Source organism: Bombina bombina, chromosome 1, assembly GCF_027579735.1.
Source record: "Bombina bombina isolate aBomBom1 chromosome 1, aBomBom1.pri, whole genome shotgun sequence".
Classification (NCBI taxonomy): Eukaryota; Metazoa; Chordata; class Amphibia; order Anura; family Bombinatoridae; genus Bombina; species Bombina bombina.
In genome coordinates, this window is record NC_069499.1 from 545,521,041 (window position 1) to 545,541,332 (window position 20,292).

Here is a 20,292-nt window from a genome sequence, read left to right on the forward strand (position 1 = left end):
CTTCCAGAAGACGTTATGTAGGCTTATGGTGCTTTATAGCTCAAATACTCTGTTCCAAATCAGAAGGGGGTAATCTGCTGTACAGCTGGGGAATACTATTATTATCCTTATGCTTTAAGGTATAAATCCAACTAAAAATTCAGTAGACTAAGACTGTAAAAAAAAGTTCTGTGGCCTCCAGAGAGTGAGGGTTAGCTCCTAAAGAGACCAATCAGTGGGCAGTTTGGTGGGTGCAGTAATAGCGGATGCCACCTGAATAAAGCAACAGTAACACAAAATTACCTTACTGCCCAGAGAATCATAGACTGGCAAGAAAAGCAGGAAAAATAATTTGATGTATGCCTTTGTTGTGGCCTGTTGCTTGTACCCATGTTTTTAGTTTAATATAATCCAACAATATTGCCTGATGCTAGATTTTAATGGCCAGACATTGAAAGGAAGGAGAGTAACACCATTGCTGTAAATAATAATCTTTATAATGCCAAACAAGACATTAACACCAATATTGAGCCAGATTACAAGTGGAGCGGTATTTAATGTATTACAAATTGAAAGTAAACACCCTACTTGCGCGCACACCCAATTGCATCTTCTCAAGTGCGCTAACCTGACATGAAAATCTTAATATTTTACATTTCCAATGTTCTTCACATAGACGAATATGTTGAAGTGAAAAATTACCACTTGGGCAGCTGAGTGAACAGTACAATAATGCAGGTGAAACAGAGGGGAATGTAAACTGTAGCTAGACAGTTGGAAAAATCTTTGAAAGTTGTGACAAACAAAGTTTCAAATGTAAAACCCCCCTAAAAAAAAAAAAGGTAAAATATAAGTTTTTTCCTCCCGTGTTTTTTTCGCCTGTCACCAAGTTTTTTTCTCCCGTGTTCAATAAGTTATGGGAAGTTTTTCATTTTCTCTGCATTAAATAGGGATGTGCATTTGGATCCTGAGGATTTGAATGCAGAAAGTAAGCAGCAGCTCGTGCCCTTCGGATAGTTTTGTAGCCATATTGATTCCTATAACAACCCACACTAAGATCTGTGTAAATCCAGATCTTACAGTGGGGATCTTTTACAAGAATCAATCCAGCTACGAAACTATCCGAAGGGCACGAGCAGCTGATTAATTCCGCATTCGGATACTCAAATGCATATCCCTAATATTGAATCATATCCTGACTCGTGCTGTCAAGAATAAAAGAAAATATAGGTCAGAAAAAGTACTGTATACATATTTATTCAATATAAGAATTATAAGACATACGTAGATACGATATTTTGACCTGTCTACCCATGACTTATAAACAAAACAAGTAGTTTACATTTTAAAATGTTTAAATAAAAGGAAACAGCAAAAATAATAGCAAATGTCAAGATTTAAAAGTCTGGAAAGGGGTACTGTGGGATCATCTATGTTTTGTAATGGCTAATTACCAGGTACAACTTAATAAATAAGTCCTGTTTATAGCAGAATATGAGATATAGATCTTCATACAATCAGTAATATGTTTTCTTTTTTAAATATTGTGGACAAAGAGAGGCACATTTAAAACATCATATAACAACCAATGTACTAATCAACTAATGCTTTCTACTTGAATCCTTTTCATTCTTTTTTTCCTATTATCTACAGGGAGCAGCTGAATATAAATGATTATATTTGGTCCCCACAGCTGTAATACAACAACCAGTAAAACACATATAATCCATTTGTTAAATAATTAATCATACACATGCACCATATCTTTATTATTTTGTTCCATTTCTTTTCCTCTCCTTTTAAGTGTTCACTGAGTTAGAATTTAACCCACTGGCTTCTCTGAATCGCAGCAAGTTCTTGAATCTTGAGATTAAGAAAAAATAATAATAATAATAATAAAAAATTCTATCTATATATACATACACACAGGATTTTTACATCATAGGTCATTTGACATTTATATATTTCTGAAGGAGGAAAGCTAGTTTCTCTGAAACTTCAAATAGTTTTACCTATGATTTAGAAAACCTTTTGAGTGCAGCCCATTTTTGTTGTTTAATCTTTGACTTGCAATATATATATATATATATATATATATATATATATATATATATATATATATATATATACATACATACACACACACACACACATATATATTTATATATATATATATATATATATACATACACATACACACACACACACATATATATATATGTATATATATATATATAAATACATATAAATATTATGTACATACACAAACACAGACTGAACTACAGTAAGAAGCCCTTGCTACAATTTGATGGTAATTGGCATTAGTAATGTTTATAGGTTCCCCATTTACTAAAGGAAAAAAAGGCCAACAGTGAAGCCATGGATGTGTATAACATCTCTTCTCAGAGAGCACACAGTGAGAAGATTGACACATTTCTAGTCTTCTTCATCAATTTGTCCAGTTGGGTGCAGAAGAGACATTGGAGGAGCAAGGGTATTTGTCCCACGAGAGTTACGTTCTTGTTCTATGTTGGCTGAAATTGATGTCATGCTAAAATTCTGAACAAGTGATGGAGGAATACCAGATGGCACAGTTAGACTGTGACCAGAGTTTTTAAAGGTAATCTCCTGATTTGGGAGAAGAGGCTTGAGGATGCTGACGAGACAAAAAGCAGAACCACTCTTGGGAATAAAGTTAACTTTGTTCTTGTCCGGACAATAAAAAGATGGAATTTCAAGAAGCGGTTTGGGCCTAAAGACAAAAAGATAAAAACATGTTACTTTAAAGTCTGCAAAAAATTAACATCAGGAAATTGGGTTTGCATTACTGGATATGCTATTTAAAACATTTGACAAGTATTCATACACAAACAAGCAGAAAACTTAAAGGGACAGTCAACACCAGAATGAATAGTTGTTGTTTAAAAAGAAAGATAATTCCTTTATTACCCATTCCCCAGTTGCGCATAACCAACACTGTTATATTAATACACTTTTTACCTCTGTAATTACCTTTTATCTAAGCCTCTGCAAACTGCCCCCTTGTTTCACTTCTTTTGACAGACTTGCATTTTAGCTAATCAGTGCTCACTTCAGGGTAACTTCACGTGCATGAGCTCAATGTTATCTATATGAAACACATGAACTAATGCCCTCTAGTGGTCAAAATGCATTTAGATTAGAGGCAGTCTTCAAGGTCTAAGAAATTAGCTTATGAACCTCCTAGGTTTAGCTTTCAACTAAGAATACCAAAAGAACAAAGCAAAAGTAAATACTACACTTAAAGGAACATTGAAGACATTTGTTTTTCTTTGCATCTAAAGGAGGGCTTTTTAAAATGTATTAATGTAAGGGATAGAAATCTTTTCATGATTCCATACACAGATAATCAATGTACAACCTTTGCTTATTAGAGAACATATATACACTGTATGCTTACATATATTAAGTATATATACATATTTTAGCACATGTGCCTTTAATAGAAATGACATTCAGAATTAAGTTACACTGTTTCACATCACATGTATTTCTGCATTCACTGTCTTGTTATCATAGCAGCATACTTATCTAGAAGGAGAAGGGGGGGGGGTCACATTCTAATTTGTGGTACTGGTGTGAGAAGATTATTTTTTTGTTTTGAGAAAAGCTTTCAGTTAACTAACACAATTGCTAAGAAATATGTTTTACAGAACATGTAGACACACCTGCACACTAACAGTTTTAATAATTAGACATGCTAAGGGTGGGTGGTGGATTAGCTCGGAAAGGATTATATCGAGAAAGTTCTTTGGGGAGAAGTTTGTGAACATCTGAGCGAGAAAACCCCTGTCACATCTGCTGTGTGGTGATGCTGTATCTGGCTTTGATCCTGGCTACCTGCGTACACTGATAATAATTTGACACCTGAAGATAAGACCACACATTTATAGTTTAATCTATCACCTTGCTTATAAAATGATTACTGATGTATAAGTTTGCAATGTCCCAATGAACACTGCTATTGTTATACTGCATTATTGTGTCAAGTTCAGTTTCTCAGTACTAGTGGGAGTGCTACCCCTATTCTCAGGACATAATTATTTTTTTGGAAAATAGATATTCCTTCCTGGCAGGTAGAGTCCACGACTTCATTCCTTATTGTTGGGAAATACCAGGCCACCAGGAGGAGGCAAAGACACCCCAGCCAAAGGCTTAAATATCTCTCCCACTTCCCCTATCCCCCAGTCATTCTGCCGAGGGAACAAGGAAAAGTAGGAGAAACATCAGGGCATAAAGGCGCCAGAAGAAATATAAAAAGGGAGCCGCACAACAAAAAAATAAAATAAAGGGCGGGTCGTGGACTCTCCCTGCAAGGAAGGAAAGAGTCCACAACTTCATTCCTTACTGTTGGGAAAACTACACCCAAGCTCCAGAGGAAACTGAAGGAAAAATGGGAGGGAACAAAAAAGAGACGGACCCTATTCTGAGGGCACCACAGCCTTACAAATCTGATCCACAGAGGCTTCTTTCTTAAAAGTCTAGGAGGAAGCCACTGCTCTAGTGGAATGAGCCGTTATCCTCTCAGGAAGCTGTCTCCCGCTGTCTCATAAGCTAAGTGGGTGACACTCCTCAACCAGAAAGATAGGGAAGTTGTAGTAGCCTTCCGCCCTTTACGCTTCTCTGTATAAATGACAAACAGGAAGATTGTCTGAATTCCTTAGTAGCCTGAAGATAGAACTTCAAGGCACAAACCACATCTAGATTGTGAAGCAAATGTTCCTTCGCTGAAGAAGGATTTGGACACAAGGAAGGAACAACAATTTCTTTATTAATGTTACGATCCAAAACCACCTTAGGGAGGAACCCTAATTTAGTGCGTAAAACCGCCTTATCAGCATGGAAAACCAGATAAGGGGGGTCACATTGCAAAGCAGTAATCTCAGAAACTCTGCGAGCAGAGGCAATAGCCAACAAAAAAAGAATCTTTTGCAGATAACAATTTAATGTCAACACTAAGAATAAGATTGAGGCTCCAAGACGGAGCCTCAGATCTAAATACAGGTCTGATCCTAGTCAGAGCCCTAACAAAGGATTGCACATACGGAAGCTCAGCCAATCTCTTGTGCAGTAACACAGACAGGGCCGATATCTGTCCCTTCATGGAACTAGCAGATAGACTCTTCTCCAGTCCATCCTGGAGAAAAGATAAAATTCTGGAAACCTCAACCTTATGCCAGGAAAAGCCATGCTCTTCACACCAGTACAAGGTAGATACAACGAGTAACTGGCTTATGAGCTTGAACCAGAGTGTTAATAACACTCTCAGAAAACCCTCTCTTGGCTAAGACTAAGCGTTCAATCTCCACGCAGTCAGCCTCAGAGAATCTAGATTTTGATGAACGAAGGGAGATCTCTGCGATAAGGTAACCTCCACTGAGGAGATGAGGACATCCCCACCAGATACGCAAACCACGTCCTTCGCAGCCACGACGGAGCAATCAAAATCACTGATGCTCGCTCCTGCTTGATACAAGCCACCACACGAGGGAGAAGCGGTAATGGAGGAAAAAGATACGAGTCTGAACCTAAATGGTACTGATAGGGCATCTATCAGTTCCGCCTGAGGATCCCTCGACCGGTACCTGGGTATATTGGTTTTGAGGTGGGATGCCATGAGATTTATCTCCAGCGTCCCCCACTCGCTACATATCTCTGCAAACACCTCGGGGTGGAGAGACCATTCCCCTGGGTGAAAGGATTGCCTGCTGAGGAAGTCCGCTTCCCAGTTGTCCACACCTGGAATGTGAGATACTTCTCTCATTGCCAAGGGACTTCTTGTTCCTCCCTGATGGTTGATGTACGCAACCAAGGTTATATTGTCTGATTGGAATCTGATAAACTGGGGCGAACCCAGAAGGGGCCAAGCCTTCACTTCAAGGCATTGAAGATTGCCGGAGTTCCAACATTTTGATCGGAAGGGAGGACTCCTGAGTCCACAGCTCTTGTGCCTTCTTGACACCCCAAACGGCTCCCCAGCCGGAAAGGTTTGCGTCCATAGTCACAATCTCCCAGGACGGTCTCAAGAAGCACGTGCCTTGGGACAGATGATCTGGACAGAGCCACCAAAAGAGCGAGTCTCGACAGGTTGTCCAGCACAATATGTTGAGACAGATCTGAATGGTCGTCGTTCTATTGTCCCAGCATGCATAGTTGTAAGGGTCTAAAATGGAATCTGGCAAAGGGAATGATGTCCATACAGGACACCATGGGGCCGATATGGAGCTTGATGCCCCTGTTTCCATGCAAGCCTTCAGGCACGCGGAAACAGAAGTTATGAAGCAGCGGTCTAACTTGTCTGCCTGCTCTGAGGCAGAAATCAACCCGATCCTATACAATCGGGTTGATTGATACCCCAGAATATGCTGTCAGCATTTATCGATGTGCGGCAGATGTCCGCTCACACTATAATAAATTGGCCCGCATGAGTCCAATCACCTCCATACACTGGGCCACTGAGGGCCTCAATAAGTTCTGGAGGTCAAGACATGCAGTAGTTATCTTGCAACGTCTCTGATCTGTGAGAAATATTCTCATGGATATGGAGTCTATTATTGTCCCCTGGAAATTCACCCTTGTACTTGGAGTAAGATAAACTTGGAAACAAGTTCTCTTTCATCCATGTGATCGAAAAAGACTGAGAAGGGACTCCTGAGTGTTCTTCAGCTAGATGAAAAGATGGTGCCTGTACCAAGATATCGTCCAGGTAAGGCGCTACTGCAATACCTTGTGTTCTGGCAATGGCTAGAAGAGCCCCCAGAACCTTCGTAAATATCCTTGAAGCAGTAGCTAGGCCAAACGGAAGAGCTATGAACTGGAAGTGCTGGTCCAGAAAGGCAAACCTTAAGGAACTGAAAATGTGACCTATGTATCAGAACGTGAAGGTGTACATCCTTCAGGTTTATGGTGGTCATAAACTGTCCTATCTGAACTAGAGGAAGGATTGACCGTATTGTCTCCATCTTGATAGAGGGAACACTCAGAAACATGTTTAGGCACTTTAAGTCCAGATTTGGACGAAAAGATCCCTCCTTTTTTGGAACCAGGAAAAGGTTTGAATAAAACCCTAAAACTCTTTCTGCTGTAGGTACCAGGACAATTACTCCTAGAGAGGAGAGATCCCGTACGCAACCTAAAAAGGCAGTCCTCTTCTCTGGTCTTGTGTAGACAGTCTGGAGATTAGGAATCTACCGTTGGGCGGATGATATTTGAATCCTATCCGCTATCCCTGAGATACAACCTCCAGAACCCAAGGATCCTGTACGTCCTTGAACCAAGCGTCTGAAAAAAGAGAAAGTCTGCCCCCTACTCCATTCGATCCTGGATCGGGGGCCGCCCTTTCATGCCAATTTGTCCTTGGCGCGCTTCTTAATCTGTTTGGGCTTATTCCAGGACTGAGCCGGCTTTCAAGTACCCTTGGGCAGCTTGGGCTTGGATGAGGATAGCTGTCGTTGTGATTTCTCAGAACAAAAGGAATGGAAATTAGACAATTGCCGTCCCTTAGGCCTATTCTTCTTATCCTGAGGTAGGAAGGCATCCTTCCCTCCGGTAACCGTAGAAATAATGGAGTCCAGCCCTGGACCGAAAAAAAAACTTTCCCTTGAAAGGAGTCTGGATTTAATAGTCATATCTGCAGACCAAGACTTCAACCAGAGAGCCCGGCGGGCTAGGACCTCAAAGCCAGAAGCCTTTGCATTTAGGTGAATAATCTGCATATTCGCGTAACAGATGAAGGAGTTAGCAATTTTTAGAGCTTTTATTCTCTCCTGAATTTCCTCGAGGAGTTTCCACCTCAATGAGCTCAGACAGAGTGTTGCACCAGTAGGTAGCTGCTCCAGCAACCACAGCTACAGCTGCCGCCGGTTGAAATAAAAACCCTTTATGTTGAAACATCTTCCTCAGAAAATTTTCCATTTTCTTATCCTTGGTCTCTTTAAAAGAAGAACTATCCTTCAGGTGGATAGTAGTACGCTTAGCCAGCTTAGAAATAGCGCCATCCACCATAGGAATGGAGCCCCACAAATACAATTGAGAGTCAGGGACCGGGAATACATTTTTAAAAAGTAGACGAGGGTGAAAAAGAAGTTCCTATTCTTTCCCATTCGTTACTAATAATGTTCACCATCTTAACTGGCACAGGAAAAGTCAGAGGGACCTTCCTGTCTTTATAAACCCTGTCTTATTTTGGGATCTTAGGTTCCTCAGAGAGTGTAGCCTCTGGAACCTCTAGCGTAGACAGAACCTCCTTTAATAAAAAACGCAGATGCTCAGTTTTAAATCAAAAGGAGGGTTACTCCGCTGAAGGAGGTTTAGAAACTGAAGTCTCCGACTCACAAAGTTCACCCTCTGAAGCTACAGAGGTTAACTCATCCTCGGATAGCTGGGATATAGTAGCTAAATCTGACAAATATTTAGATAACTCTAGGTCAGGAGAACTATGTTTAACCTTTCTCTTACGTTTGCTAGAGGGAGGTAAGGCACTCAGGGACTGCGCGGTAAAGTCTGCATGAAAAAGCCCCCTCCAGATGGAGGATTAATTGAGCCGCGGGGAACTGCATGTGGAGCGGGTAGTGTATAAAAGGTAGTAATCTCTCAGGACACAGATTCCTGAGAGGTAGACGGCTCAAAGGGGCTGATAGCGCTATGAGTATTAGCAGTCTCGTCTCCCTTCTTAGACTTTAGAACAGTGTTTAGGCAAATAAAACAAAATTGAGCAAGCGGGCAAACTACGGCCTCCTCACAATATAAACAGGAATTAGTAATCAGTACAGAAGGAGCGGAACCTTCTAATGTAGTATCAAAGTCCTCCATAGCCAAGATATATCCATCCACAGAAGGACAGACAAAAAAGAAACGCTTTTATTAAATAAACGGCACCTTTATAATCCCAATGGCTTGGGCACTCACCACCTCCTAGACCCAGACACCCAACAGTGAAAACGCTCTCCTTAGGAGTGATGCCGCAGTAGGATCGTAGGAAAATGAGAAGACCGCACCTGGGCACGTAGGACAGGACTTCCCCTGCTATGAAAAAAGGCGCTAAGCTATTATGAGCTGCGCAACACTCAAAAACGAAAGTGAAACCTGCTTGTTCCAAGCCAAAAGCACACAGTTTATGAGCCCAAAAACGTTCACATTAAAGCAGTTATTAATAACCCCTAGCTATTCAAATAATCTCTCTGAAGGAGATATTAACCCTTGATCCTATCGAGGCATAAAGGAGCCACACTGACCCTTTAGAGCAAAAGTGTATCTATAAAACGGTATCCATGTTGTGGAGCAGGCACAGCCTCTTAAGTGTGACAGTCTTGCAGCGACGCTTCTGACATGGACTTCAATGTGTAACAGCAAGCAGTGAAACTCGTCAACAATGATTGCTCAGGAGCTGTTAGGCAAGAGTCTGGATAGGTTCGCAGAAAAACTTTCCCTGCATCTCCAGACTCTAACTTTCATCAATACTCTCACTGAGAGGTTGACATGATTACTTAAAACTCCAATCCTTTCTTGAAGGGAACATACCCAATTACAGGACTATCCAAATCTTCTGACACTTCTCTGCCACCTCCTATAGTGACGAAAGGCAAAGAATGACTGGGTGATAGGGGACGTGGGAGGGATATTTAAGCCTTTGGCTGGGGTGTCTTTGCCTCCTCCTGGTGGCCAGGTGTTGTATTTCCCAACAGTAAGGAATGAAGTCGTGGACTTTCCCTGTCTTATGGAAGGAAAACAAACAAAATATCTGTCAGGCACATCAATGGCCACTAATAGACCTATTAGAGTTCTAATTAATAGCTAGTGAGTAATCAGTGAGTACTTAGAGAACATTTCCTGTTAGGTTCTAAATAATAAACTGGATTAACATAACATGAAATATTTTAAACATTAAATTGTGTTCTTTTATATGCATAATATATGTACACGTGGAGTGCAAAATTATTAGCAATTCTAAAAATAACAAATACTTTATGTTCATATCATTTTCATTAGCAATCAATAATCCTTTTTGCTTTCGATCTCAGAAAAATGCTAAATTTTAAACTGGTATTTTGGACTGTGAAAACATTTAACTCACCACTTATAATACAAGCACAATGAGCATGCTAATAGCACACCCTGTGCTATCCATTAAAAAAAATACTAAAAAAAGTTTTTGCCTCATTAAATTGAAGGTAAACTTTTAAAAATACTATTAAAAACAGGGGCACTTTCATTCATCAAAGTTTACAAAGCAGCCGTTTTGATTAAAAACTTACCTGTTTTTCTTTTCACAGCCAGAGCAGGTTGCCCTTCCTGGAAATCCTCTCTTCACACGTCAGCAATGACTAATCCGGCTTCCTCCAATCACAGCTTTCCCCCCAGGGTAGTCATTGCCTGAGGCTATGCTGTGATTGGAGGAAGCCGGATTAGTCATTGCTGACGTGTGAAGAGAGGATTTCCAGGAGGGGGAAGCTGCTCTGGCTGTGAAAAGAAAAAAAAGGTAAGTTTTTAATCAAAACGGCTTCTTTGTAAACTTTGATGAATGAAAGTGCCCCTGTTTTTAATAGTATTTTTAAAAAAAGGGCTTTCATTCATCAAAGTTTACCTTCACTATAAGATGCTTTGTTTAAAATATTTAATCATCCACTTGTAATACCAGATTGTGCATTGTTCTTTACATGAGACCGAGTGTAAGATAACGCACACTTACCCATACCTTACAAAAAAACAAAAACAAATGTATAGAACCCTATTAGTACAGGTTTTTATTTATTTATTTTATTAACATGTTTTAACCCCTTCACGCCATTAGGATGTTCCATGCCGTCCTAACAGCGCTGGGCTTTAACTGTGTTAGGACAGCATGGAGTGCCCAGAAACTTCCCCCGAAGGCAAGGATTGGCCTGTGGTACATGCCTAGCAGCATAGGCAGTACCACATGATCCGATCCCAGCTTTGAAGTCATGTGATTGCATCAGCGTGATTTCATTTTTACTAATAGTGTTTACATTGTAACTTTGTTCCAATGTGAACACTCTTCTTTACATATAGTACAGCAGAAAGAATCACAAGGGGATCATCACATTCTGTACAGGGGAATAGATCTTATAATTAACACAACGTGCAAAAGAGGGAAAGATAAGCAAAAAAAATAAAAATGCGGGGGAGGCTAAGGCAGAAAGGGTTCATCATTATCCCATGTCTATACTCCCATTCCTTTATCTGTTGTATTGACCCATAAATATACATAAATATGTTTATTTAGTGATGTGGGAGGCCAAAGGTTTAGGGGTTAACAACTTTATTTAGTGGCGGCGATGTCGGGGAGCGGCGGAATAGGGGTTAACATATTTATTATAGAGTGGGCAATGTTGAGGTGCGGGGGAATAGGGGATAATATTTTAGAATAGTGGCGACGATGTTGGGGAGCGACGGAATAGGGGTTAATAAATGTTATTAGTGGCAGTGATGTCGGGAGCGGCAGATTAGGGGTTAATACATTTAAAATAGTGTTTGCAATGCGGGAGGGCCTCTTCTTTCTCCACATGAATAAGGATTAAGTTTACCCCAAACCTCGCTTGATGTCTGTCAAATAAAGGAAAGTTATTATTTATAGTGCTGAGGATATTGTATTTTCTAAAGCATACCGTTTGAGGGCATTGGACAGAGCCCCCGGTCGGGCTGCACTGGCACTAACACTCAAAACTGCTGCTGTTCAAGGTTGTGTTAATTCCGCCACAAAGGGGTTAACCAACTACATGATATATCAATACCATCATGACATGGGAAAACAGAAATCAACCAAACATCGTAAACTGTGCACAGTTACACAGGCTGAAGAAAGTCCACCCCTTTGATGGTTTAGTAAATTGAAGTATGAAAGTTGTCTCTTCAAGGCACATTCACGACCTCAGCAAGCTTTGCAAACAATAACATGTAAACAATACAGATAAAACCCATGAACATTATAGATCCAACAAGCATTATACTGGTTCATCTTCCCACAATCTAACTGTAGGAGCAAACTATCTGTGTGTCAAGTGATATAATGGAAGGGAATTACATATAGTACAGCAGAAAGAATCACAAGGGGATCATCACATTCTGTACAGGGGAATAGATCTTATAATTAACACAACGTGCAAAAGAGGGAAAGATAAGCAAAAAAAAAAATAATACAATGCGGGGGAGGCTAAGGCAGAAAGGGTTCATCATTATCCCATGTCTATACTCCCATTCCTTTATCTGTTGTATTGACCCAAATTTCCCATATCTCCCATCCTATCCTGAGACCTTTAGAAACCTCTTTCCATATTGGCTAAGTAATTAATCATATATAAATCCTTACACCTAGATTACAAGATTTGCGCTATAGAGGGTACTTAACAAAAGTTATTTCACCCTCCATAGCGCTGCCATTACGAGCTTTAGAAAAGCCGGCTTGTGCATGTGATATGGTTGTGTTGAGCTCCATACCTCACAAAATACAAGTGCTGCTTTGACATGCTCGTGCACGTTTTCCCCATAGACATCAATGGGGAGAAAGTGTTAGAAAAAAACCTAACACCTGAAGCGCGGAATGAAAAGTTCCGTAACGCAACCCCATTGATGTCTATGGGGAAAACATAACCCTAACATAAACCCCACGCCTAAACATCCCTAATCTGCTGCCCCCGACACCTACATAATATTATTAACCCCTAATCTGCCGCTCCCGATATCGCTGCCACCAAAATAAATCTAGTAACCCCTAATCTGCCGCTCCCAATATCGCCGCCACTATACTAAAGTTATTAAACCCTATTCCCCCGCACCCCAACATTGCCCACACTATAATAAAAATATTAACCCCTATCCTGTCGCTCTCCGACATCACTGACACTAAATAAAGTTATTAACCCCTAAACCTCTGGCCTCCCACATCACTACCACTAAATAAACCTATTAACCCCTAAACCGTCACCCCCTCACATTGCAACAACCTAAATTAAACTATATTAACCCCTAAACCTAACCGTAACCCTAAACCTAACACCCCCTAACTTTAACATAATTAAAATAGAGCTAAATTAAAGTAACAATTAACTAAATAATACCTATTTAAAACTAAATACATACTTACCTGTGAAATAAAACCTAAGCTAGCTACAATATAACTAATAGTTATATTGTAGCTAGCTAAGGTTTTATTTTTATTTCACAAGTTTGTATTTATTTTAACTAGGTAGACTAGTTAGTAAATAGTTATTAATTATTTACTAACTGCTTAGTTAAAATAAATACAAACTTACCTGTGAAATAAAACCTAAACTATTAGTTATATTGTAGCTAGCTTAGGTTTCATTTCACAGGTAAGTATGTATTTAGTTTCAAATCGGTATTATTTAGTTAATTGTTACTTTAATTTAGCTCTATTTTAATTATGTTAAAGTTAGGGGGTGTTGGGTTTAGGGTTACGGTTAGGTTTAGGGGTTAATATAGTTTAATTTAGGTTGTTGCGATGTGGGGGGCTGGCAGTTTAGGGGTTAATATGTTTATTTAGTGATGTGGGAGGCCAAAGGTTTAGGGGTTAACAACTTTATTTAGTGGCGGCGATGTCGGGGAGCGGCGGAATAGGGGTTAACATATTTATTATAGAGTGGGCAATGTTGAGGTGCGGGGGAATAGGGGATAATATTTTAGAATAGTGGCGACGATGTTGGGGAGCGACGGAATAGGGGTTAATAAATGTTATTAGTGGCAGTGATGTCGGGAGCGGCAGATTAGGGGTTAATACATTTAAAATAGTGTTTGCAATGCGGGAGGGCCTCGGTTTAGGGCTTAATGGGTAGTTTATGGGTGTTAGTGTACTTTGTAACAGTTAAGTTATGAGTTTTATGTAACAGTTTTGTTGCGTAAAACTCATAAACTACTGCTCTCAGATGGCGGTATGGAACTTGTCGTTATAGGGTGTAACGCAAGCTTTTTAGCCTCACCGCAAAACTCGTTATGGCAGCGCTATGGGAATCTCATGAAAAAAAACTAATTATGCTTACCTGATAATTTCATTTCCATCGAGGGGAGGAGAGTCCACAGCTTCATTCATTACTGTTGGGAATTAAGAACCTGGCCACCAGGAGGAGGCAAAGACACCCCAGCCAAAGGCTTAAATACCTTCCCCACTTCCCTCACCCCCAGTCATTCTACCGAGGGAACCAGGAACAGTAGGAGAAATATCAGGGTATAAATTGTGCCAGAAGAGTATTAAATTTAGGTCCGCCCATCTGAGATACGGGAGGGAGCCGTGGACTTTCCTCCCCTCGATGGAAATGAAATTATCAGGTAAGCATAAGTTATGTTTTCCATCTAAAGGGGAGGAGAGTCCACGGCTTCATTCATTACTGTTTGGAATATATACCCAAGCTCTAGAGGACACTGAATGAAACCGGGAGGGTAAAAAGGCGGACCCTAATCAGAGGGCACCACAGCCTGCAAAACCTTTTTCCCAAAAACAGCTTCCGCAGAAGCAAAAACGTCAAACTTGTAAAACTGTAAAAGTGTGTAAGGAGGACCAGGTAGCTGCCTTATAAATTTGCTCCTAAGAGGCCTCATTCTTGAAGGCCCAAGACGAAGCCACAGCTCTAGTTGAATGAGCCGTGATCCTCTGAGGAGGCTTATGTCCCGATGTCTCATAAGCCAAGCGAATCATAGAAGAAGAAGGGTTAGGACACAAAGAAGGAACACTTATTTCCTGATTGATGTTACGTTTAGACACCACCTTGGGGAGAAACCCCAACCCAGTGCGCAGTACAGCCTTATCCGCATGAAACACCAGATATGGAGGGTCACATTGCAAGGCAGCTAGCTCAGATACTTTGCGTGCCGATGCAATAGCCAACAGGAAGAGAACCTTCCAGGACAGAACCTTAATGTCTATGGAATGCATAGGTTCAAACGGAACCCTCTGCAAAACCTTAAGGAATAAGTTTAAGCTCCAAGGTGGAGCCAACTGCCTAAAGACAGGTCTGATTCTAGACAGAGCCTGAACAAAAGATTGGATGTCAGGGAGCTCAGCGAGTCTCCTATGCAACAAGACTGATAATGCCAAAATCTGTCCCGTTAAGGAACTAGCGGCAAGACCCTTCTCCAAGCCATCCTGGAGAAAGGACAGAATCCTGGATACCTTCATCTTATGCCAAGGATATTTATGCTTCTCACATCAGGACAAGTAAGTCCTCCACACCTTATGGTAGATGTGACCAGTGACTGGCTTCCTTGCCTGAATTAGAGTATCAATCACAATTTCAGAAAAGCCTCTCTTGGCTAAGACTAGGCGTTCAATCCCCACGCAGTCAGCCTCAGAGAATCTAGATTTTGATGCTGAAAGGGGCCCTGTGACAGCAGAACCCTGCAACAGGGTAAACTCCACGGCAGAGAGGATGACAGCCCCACCAGATCTGCAAACCACGTCCTCCGCGGCCACGAAGGAGCAATCAGAATGGCAGAGGCCCGTTCCTGTTTGATGCGTGCCACTAGGCAAGGTAGAAGTGGTAACAGAGGAAAAATTTAAGCTAGGCTGAATCCCCAAGGAACCACTAAGGCATCTGTCAGCTCTGCCTGGGGATCCCTGGACCTCGACCCGTATCGAGGTAGTTTGCAATTGAGTCTGGACGCCATGAGATCCATCTCTGGAGTTCCCCATCTGTGACAAATCTCTGCAAACACTTCGGGGTGAAGATACCATTCCCCCAGATGGAAGGACTGTCTGCAGAGAGAGTCCACTTCCCAGTTGTCCACACCCGGAATGTAAATCGCAATTTGAATAGAAGCCCTGCCCCTCCCTTGGAACTGGGTGGCCCATAACCAGTAGGTCTTGAACACAACGTAAGAATGCCTCTCTCTTTATCTGGTTTACAGATAATTGTGAGAGATGAAATCTCCCCTTTGGAGATGAAGCTTTGAAGTCCAGAAGATATCCCTGGGAAACAATCTCTAATGCCCAGGGATCCTGGACGTCTCTTGCCCAAGCCTGGGCAAAGAGAGAAAGTCTGTCCCCTACTAGATCCGGTCCCGGATCGGGGGCTACTCCTTCATGCTGTCTTAGAGGCGGCAGCAGGTTTTTTAGCCTGCTTCCCCTTGTTCCAAGCCTGGTTCGGTCTCCAGACTGGTTTGGACTGGGCGAAATTTCCCTCTTGTTTTGCATTAGAGGAAGCTGAAGCTGCGCCACTTTTGAAGTTTCGAAATGAACGAAAATTATTCTGTTTGGTCCTTAATTTATTGGACCTATCCTGAGGAAGGGCGTGACCTTTTCCTCCAGTAATATCAGAAATGATCTCCTTCAGGCCCGGCCCGAAAAGGGTCTGTCCTTTGAAGGGGATGTTAAGAAGCTTAGACTTTGAAGTAACGTCTGCTGGTATTGTAAGTGTTTAAGCAGAGCGCTGGTTAGAGGGAGGATACCACACAACTTACAAAGAGGAAAGATCCTTCTATCTTTCCAAATAGAATGAAGTTAGGAGGGGGTAGTAAGTGCGCTAAAAGGAAGCTAAAGGTATCCTAAAAAAATTATCTATAGTATATATATTAAAATTGTAAAAAGTATCTAAGTGCAAAAAGTATCTTGTGCGATAAAGTGAATGGATATCTATCCAAGTGTTAGGTGAAAAACCATATAATATTTCTGATCCCTACACTGGGAAACTATAAAAAACTCAAAAATATAATTTATGCTTACCTGATAAATTCATTTCTCCTGTAGTGAAGTCAGTCCACGGGTCATCCATTACTTATGGGATTATATCTCCTCCCTAACAGGAAGTGCAAGAGGATCACCCAAGCAGAGCTGCTATATAGCTCCTCCCCTCTACGTCATACCCAGTCATTCGACCGAAACCAAACGAGAAAGGAGAAAACTATAGGGTGCAGTGGTGACTGGAGTTTAATTTAAAATTTAGACCTGCCGTAAAAACAGGGCGGGCCGTGGACTGACTACACTACAGGAGAAATGAATTTATCAGGTAAGCATAAATTATATTTTCTCCTGTTAAGTGTAGTCAGTCCACGGGTCATCCATTACTTATGAAATACCAATACCAAAGCTAAAAGTACACGGATGACGGGAGGAACAGGCAGGATCTTTACACGGAAGGAACCACTGCCTGTAGAACCTTTCTCCCAAAAACAGCCTCCGAAGAAGCAAAAGTGTCAAATTTGTAAAATTTTGAAAAAGTGTGAAGTGAAGACCAAGTTGCAGCCTTGCAAATCTGTTCAACAGAAGCCTCATTCTTAAAGGCCCAAGTGGAAGCCACAGCTCTAGTAGAATGAGCCGTAATCCTTTCAGGAGGCTGCTGTCCAGCAGTCTCATAGGCTAAACGTATTATGCTACGAAGCCAAAAAGAGAGAGAGGTAGCCGAAGCTTTTTGACCTCTCCTCTGCCCAGAATAAACGACAAACAGGGAAGAAGTTTGACGAAAATCTTTAGTTGCCTGCAAATAAAATTTCAGGGCACGGACGACGTCCAGATTGTGCAGAAGTCGTTCCTTCTTTGAAGAAGGGTTAGGGCACAATGATGGAACAACAATCTCTTGATTGATATTCTTGTTAGTGACTACCTTAGGTAAGAACCCAGGTTTAGTACGCAGAACTACCTTATCTGAATGAAAAATCAGATAAGGAGAATCACAATGTAAGGCCGATAACTCAGAGACTCTTCGAGCCGAGGAAATAGCCATTAAAAACAGAACTTTCCAAGATAACAGCTTGATATCAATGGAATGAAGGGGTTCAAACGGAACACCTTGCAGAACGTTAAGAACTAAGTTTAAGCTCCACGGCAGAGCAACAGTCTTAAACACAGGCTTAATCCTAGCCAAAGCCTGACAAAAAGCCTGAACGTCTGCCAGACGTTTGTGTAAAAGGATAGACAGAGCTGAGATCTGTCCCTTTAACGAACTAGCAGATAAACCCTTTTCTAAACCTTCTTGTAGAAAAGACAATATCCTAGGAATCCTAACCTTACTCCATGAGTAACTCTTGGATTCGCACCAATATAAGTATTTACGCCATACTTTATGGTAAATTTTCCTGGTAACAGGTTTCCTAGCCTGTATTAAGGTATCAATCACTGACTCCGAGAATCCCCGCTTTGATAGAATCAAGCGTTCAATCTCCATACAGTCAGCCTCAGAGAAATTAGATTTGGATGTTTGAAAGGACCCTGAATCAGAAGGTCCTGTCTCAGAGGCAGAGACCATGGTGGACAGGACGACATGTCCACTAGATCTGCATACCAGGTCCTGCGTGGCCACGCAGGTGCTATTAGAATCATCGATGCTCTCTCCTGTTTGATCCTGGCAATCAATCGAGGAAGCATCGGGAAGGGTGGAAACACATAAGCCATGTTGAAGACCCAAGGAGCTGTCAGAGCATCTATCAGTACCGCTCCCGGGTCCCTGGACCTGGATCCGTAACAAAGGAAGCTTGGCATTCTGGCGAGACGCCATGAGATCCAGATCTGGTTTGCCCCAATGATGAAGCAGTTGGGCAAAGACCTCCGGATGAAGTTCCCACTCCCCCGGATGAAAAGTCTGGCGACTTAGAAAATCCGCCTCCCAGTTCTCCACGCCTGGGATGTGGATCGCTGACAGGTGGCAAGAGTGAGACTCTGCCCAGCGAATTATCTTTGAGACTTCCATCATCGCTAGGGAACTCCTTGTTCCTCCCTGATGGTTGATGTAAGCCACAGTCGTGATGTTGTCCGACTAAAACCTGATGAACCTCAGAGTTGCTATCTGAGGCCAAGCCAGAAGAGCATTGAGAACTGCTCTTAATTCCAGAATGTTTATTGGAAGGAGTTTCTCCTCCTGAGTCCATAATCCCTGAGCCTTCAGGGAATTCCAGACTGTGCCCCAACCTAGAAGGCTGGCGTCTGTTGTTACAATCGTCCAATCTGGCCTGCGGAAGGGCATCCCCTTGGACAGATGTGGCCGAGAAAGCCACCATAGAAGAGAATCTCTGGTCTCTTGATCCAGATTTAGCAGAGGGGACAAATCTGAGTAATCCCCATTCCACTGACTTAGCATGCACAATTGCAGCGATCTGAGATGCAGGCGCGCAAAAGGTACTATGTCCATTGCCGCTACCATTAAGCCGATTACCTCCATGCACTGAGCCACTGACGGGTGTTGAATGGAATGAAGGACACGGCAAGCATTTAGAAGTTTTGACAACCTGTCCTCCGTCAGGTAAATTTTCATTTCAACAGAATCTATAAGAGTCCCTAAGAAGGGAACTCTTGTGAGTGGCAATAGAGAACTCTTTTCTACGTTCACCTTCCACCCATGCGACCTTAGAAATGCCAGAACTAACTCTGTATGAGACTTGGCAGTTTGGAAACTTGACGCTTGTATCAGAATGTCGTCTAGGTACGGAGCTACCTCTATGCCTCGCAGTCTTAGTACCGCCAGAAGAGAGCCCAGAACCTTTGTAAAGATTCTTGGAGCCGTAGCTAACCCGAAGGGAAGAGCTACAAACTGGTAATGCCTGTTTAGGAAGGCAAACCTTAGATACCGGTAATGATCCTTGTGAATCGGTATGTGAAGGTAGGCATCCTTTAAATCCACTGTGGTCATGTACTGACCATCTTGGATCATGGGTAGGATAGTTCGAATAGTTTCCATTTTGAACGATGGAACTCTTAGGAATTTGTTTAGGATCTTTAAGTCCAAGATTGGTCTGAAGGTTCCCTCTTTTTTGGGAACCACAAACAGATTTGAATAAAACCCTTGTCCGTGTTCCGACCGCGGAACTGGGTGGATGACTCCCATTAGTAAGAGGTCTTGTACACAGCGTAGAAACGCCTCTTTCTTTATCTGGTTTGCTGATAACCTTGAAAGATGAAATCTCCCTTGTGGAGGAGAAGCTTTGAAGTCCAGAAGATATCCCTGAGATATGATCTCCAACGCCCAGGAATCCTGGACATCTCTTGCCCAAGCCTGGGCGAAGAGAGAAAGTCTGCCCCCCACTAGATCCGTTTCCGGATCGGGGGCCCTCACTTCATGCTGTCTTAGGGGCAGCAGCAGGTTTTCTGGCCTGCTTGCCCTTGTTCCAGGACTGGTTAGGTTTCCAGCCCTGTCTGTAGCGAGCAACAGTTCCTTCCTGTCTTGGAGCGGAGGAAGTTGATGCTGCTCCTGCCTTGAAGTTACGAAAGGCACGAAAAACAGAATTTATGTTTACCTGATAAATTTCTTTCTCCAACGGTGTGTCCGGTCCACGGCGTCATCCTTACTTGTGGGATATTCTCTTCCCCAACAGGAAATGGCA

At 41.9% G+C, this 20,292-nt stretch overlaps 1 protein-coding gene across 1 annotated transcript in view; it reads right to left on the bottom strand.

Moving 5' to 3' along the window:
• Nucleotides 1–454: 454 nt before the first annotated feature.
• FAM117B (family with sequence similarity 117 member B) overlaps nt 455–20,292 on the bottom strand; it is a 578,958-nt gene continuing 559,120 nt past the window's right edge. Inside the window, 1 exon segment of the mRNA XM_053698684.1 lies at nt 455–2,731. Within this exon segment, the coding sequence (XP_053554659.1) occupies nt 2,416–2,731 (316 nt within the window). The 3' untranslated portion in view covers nt 455–2,415.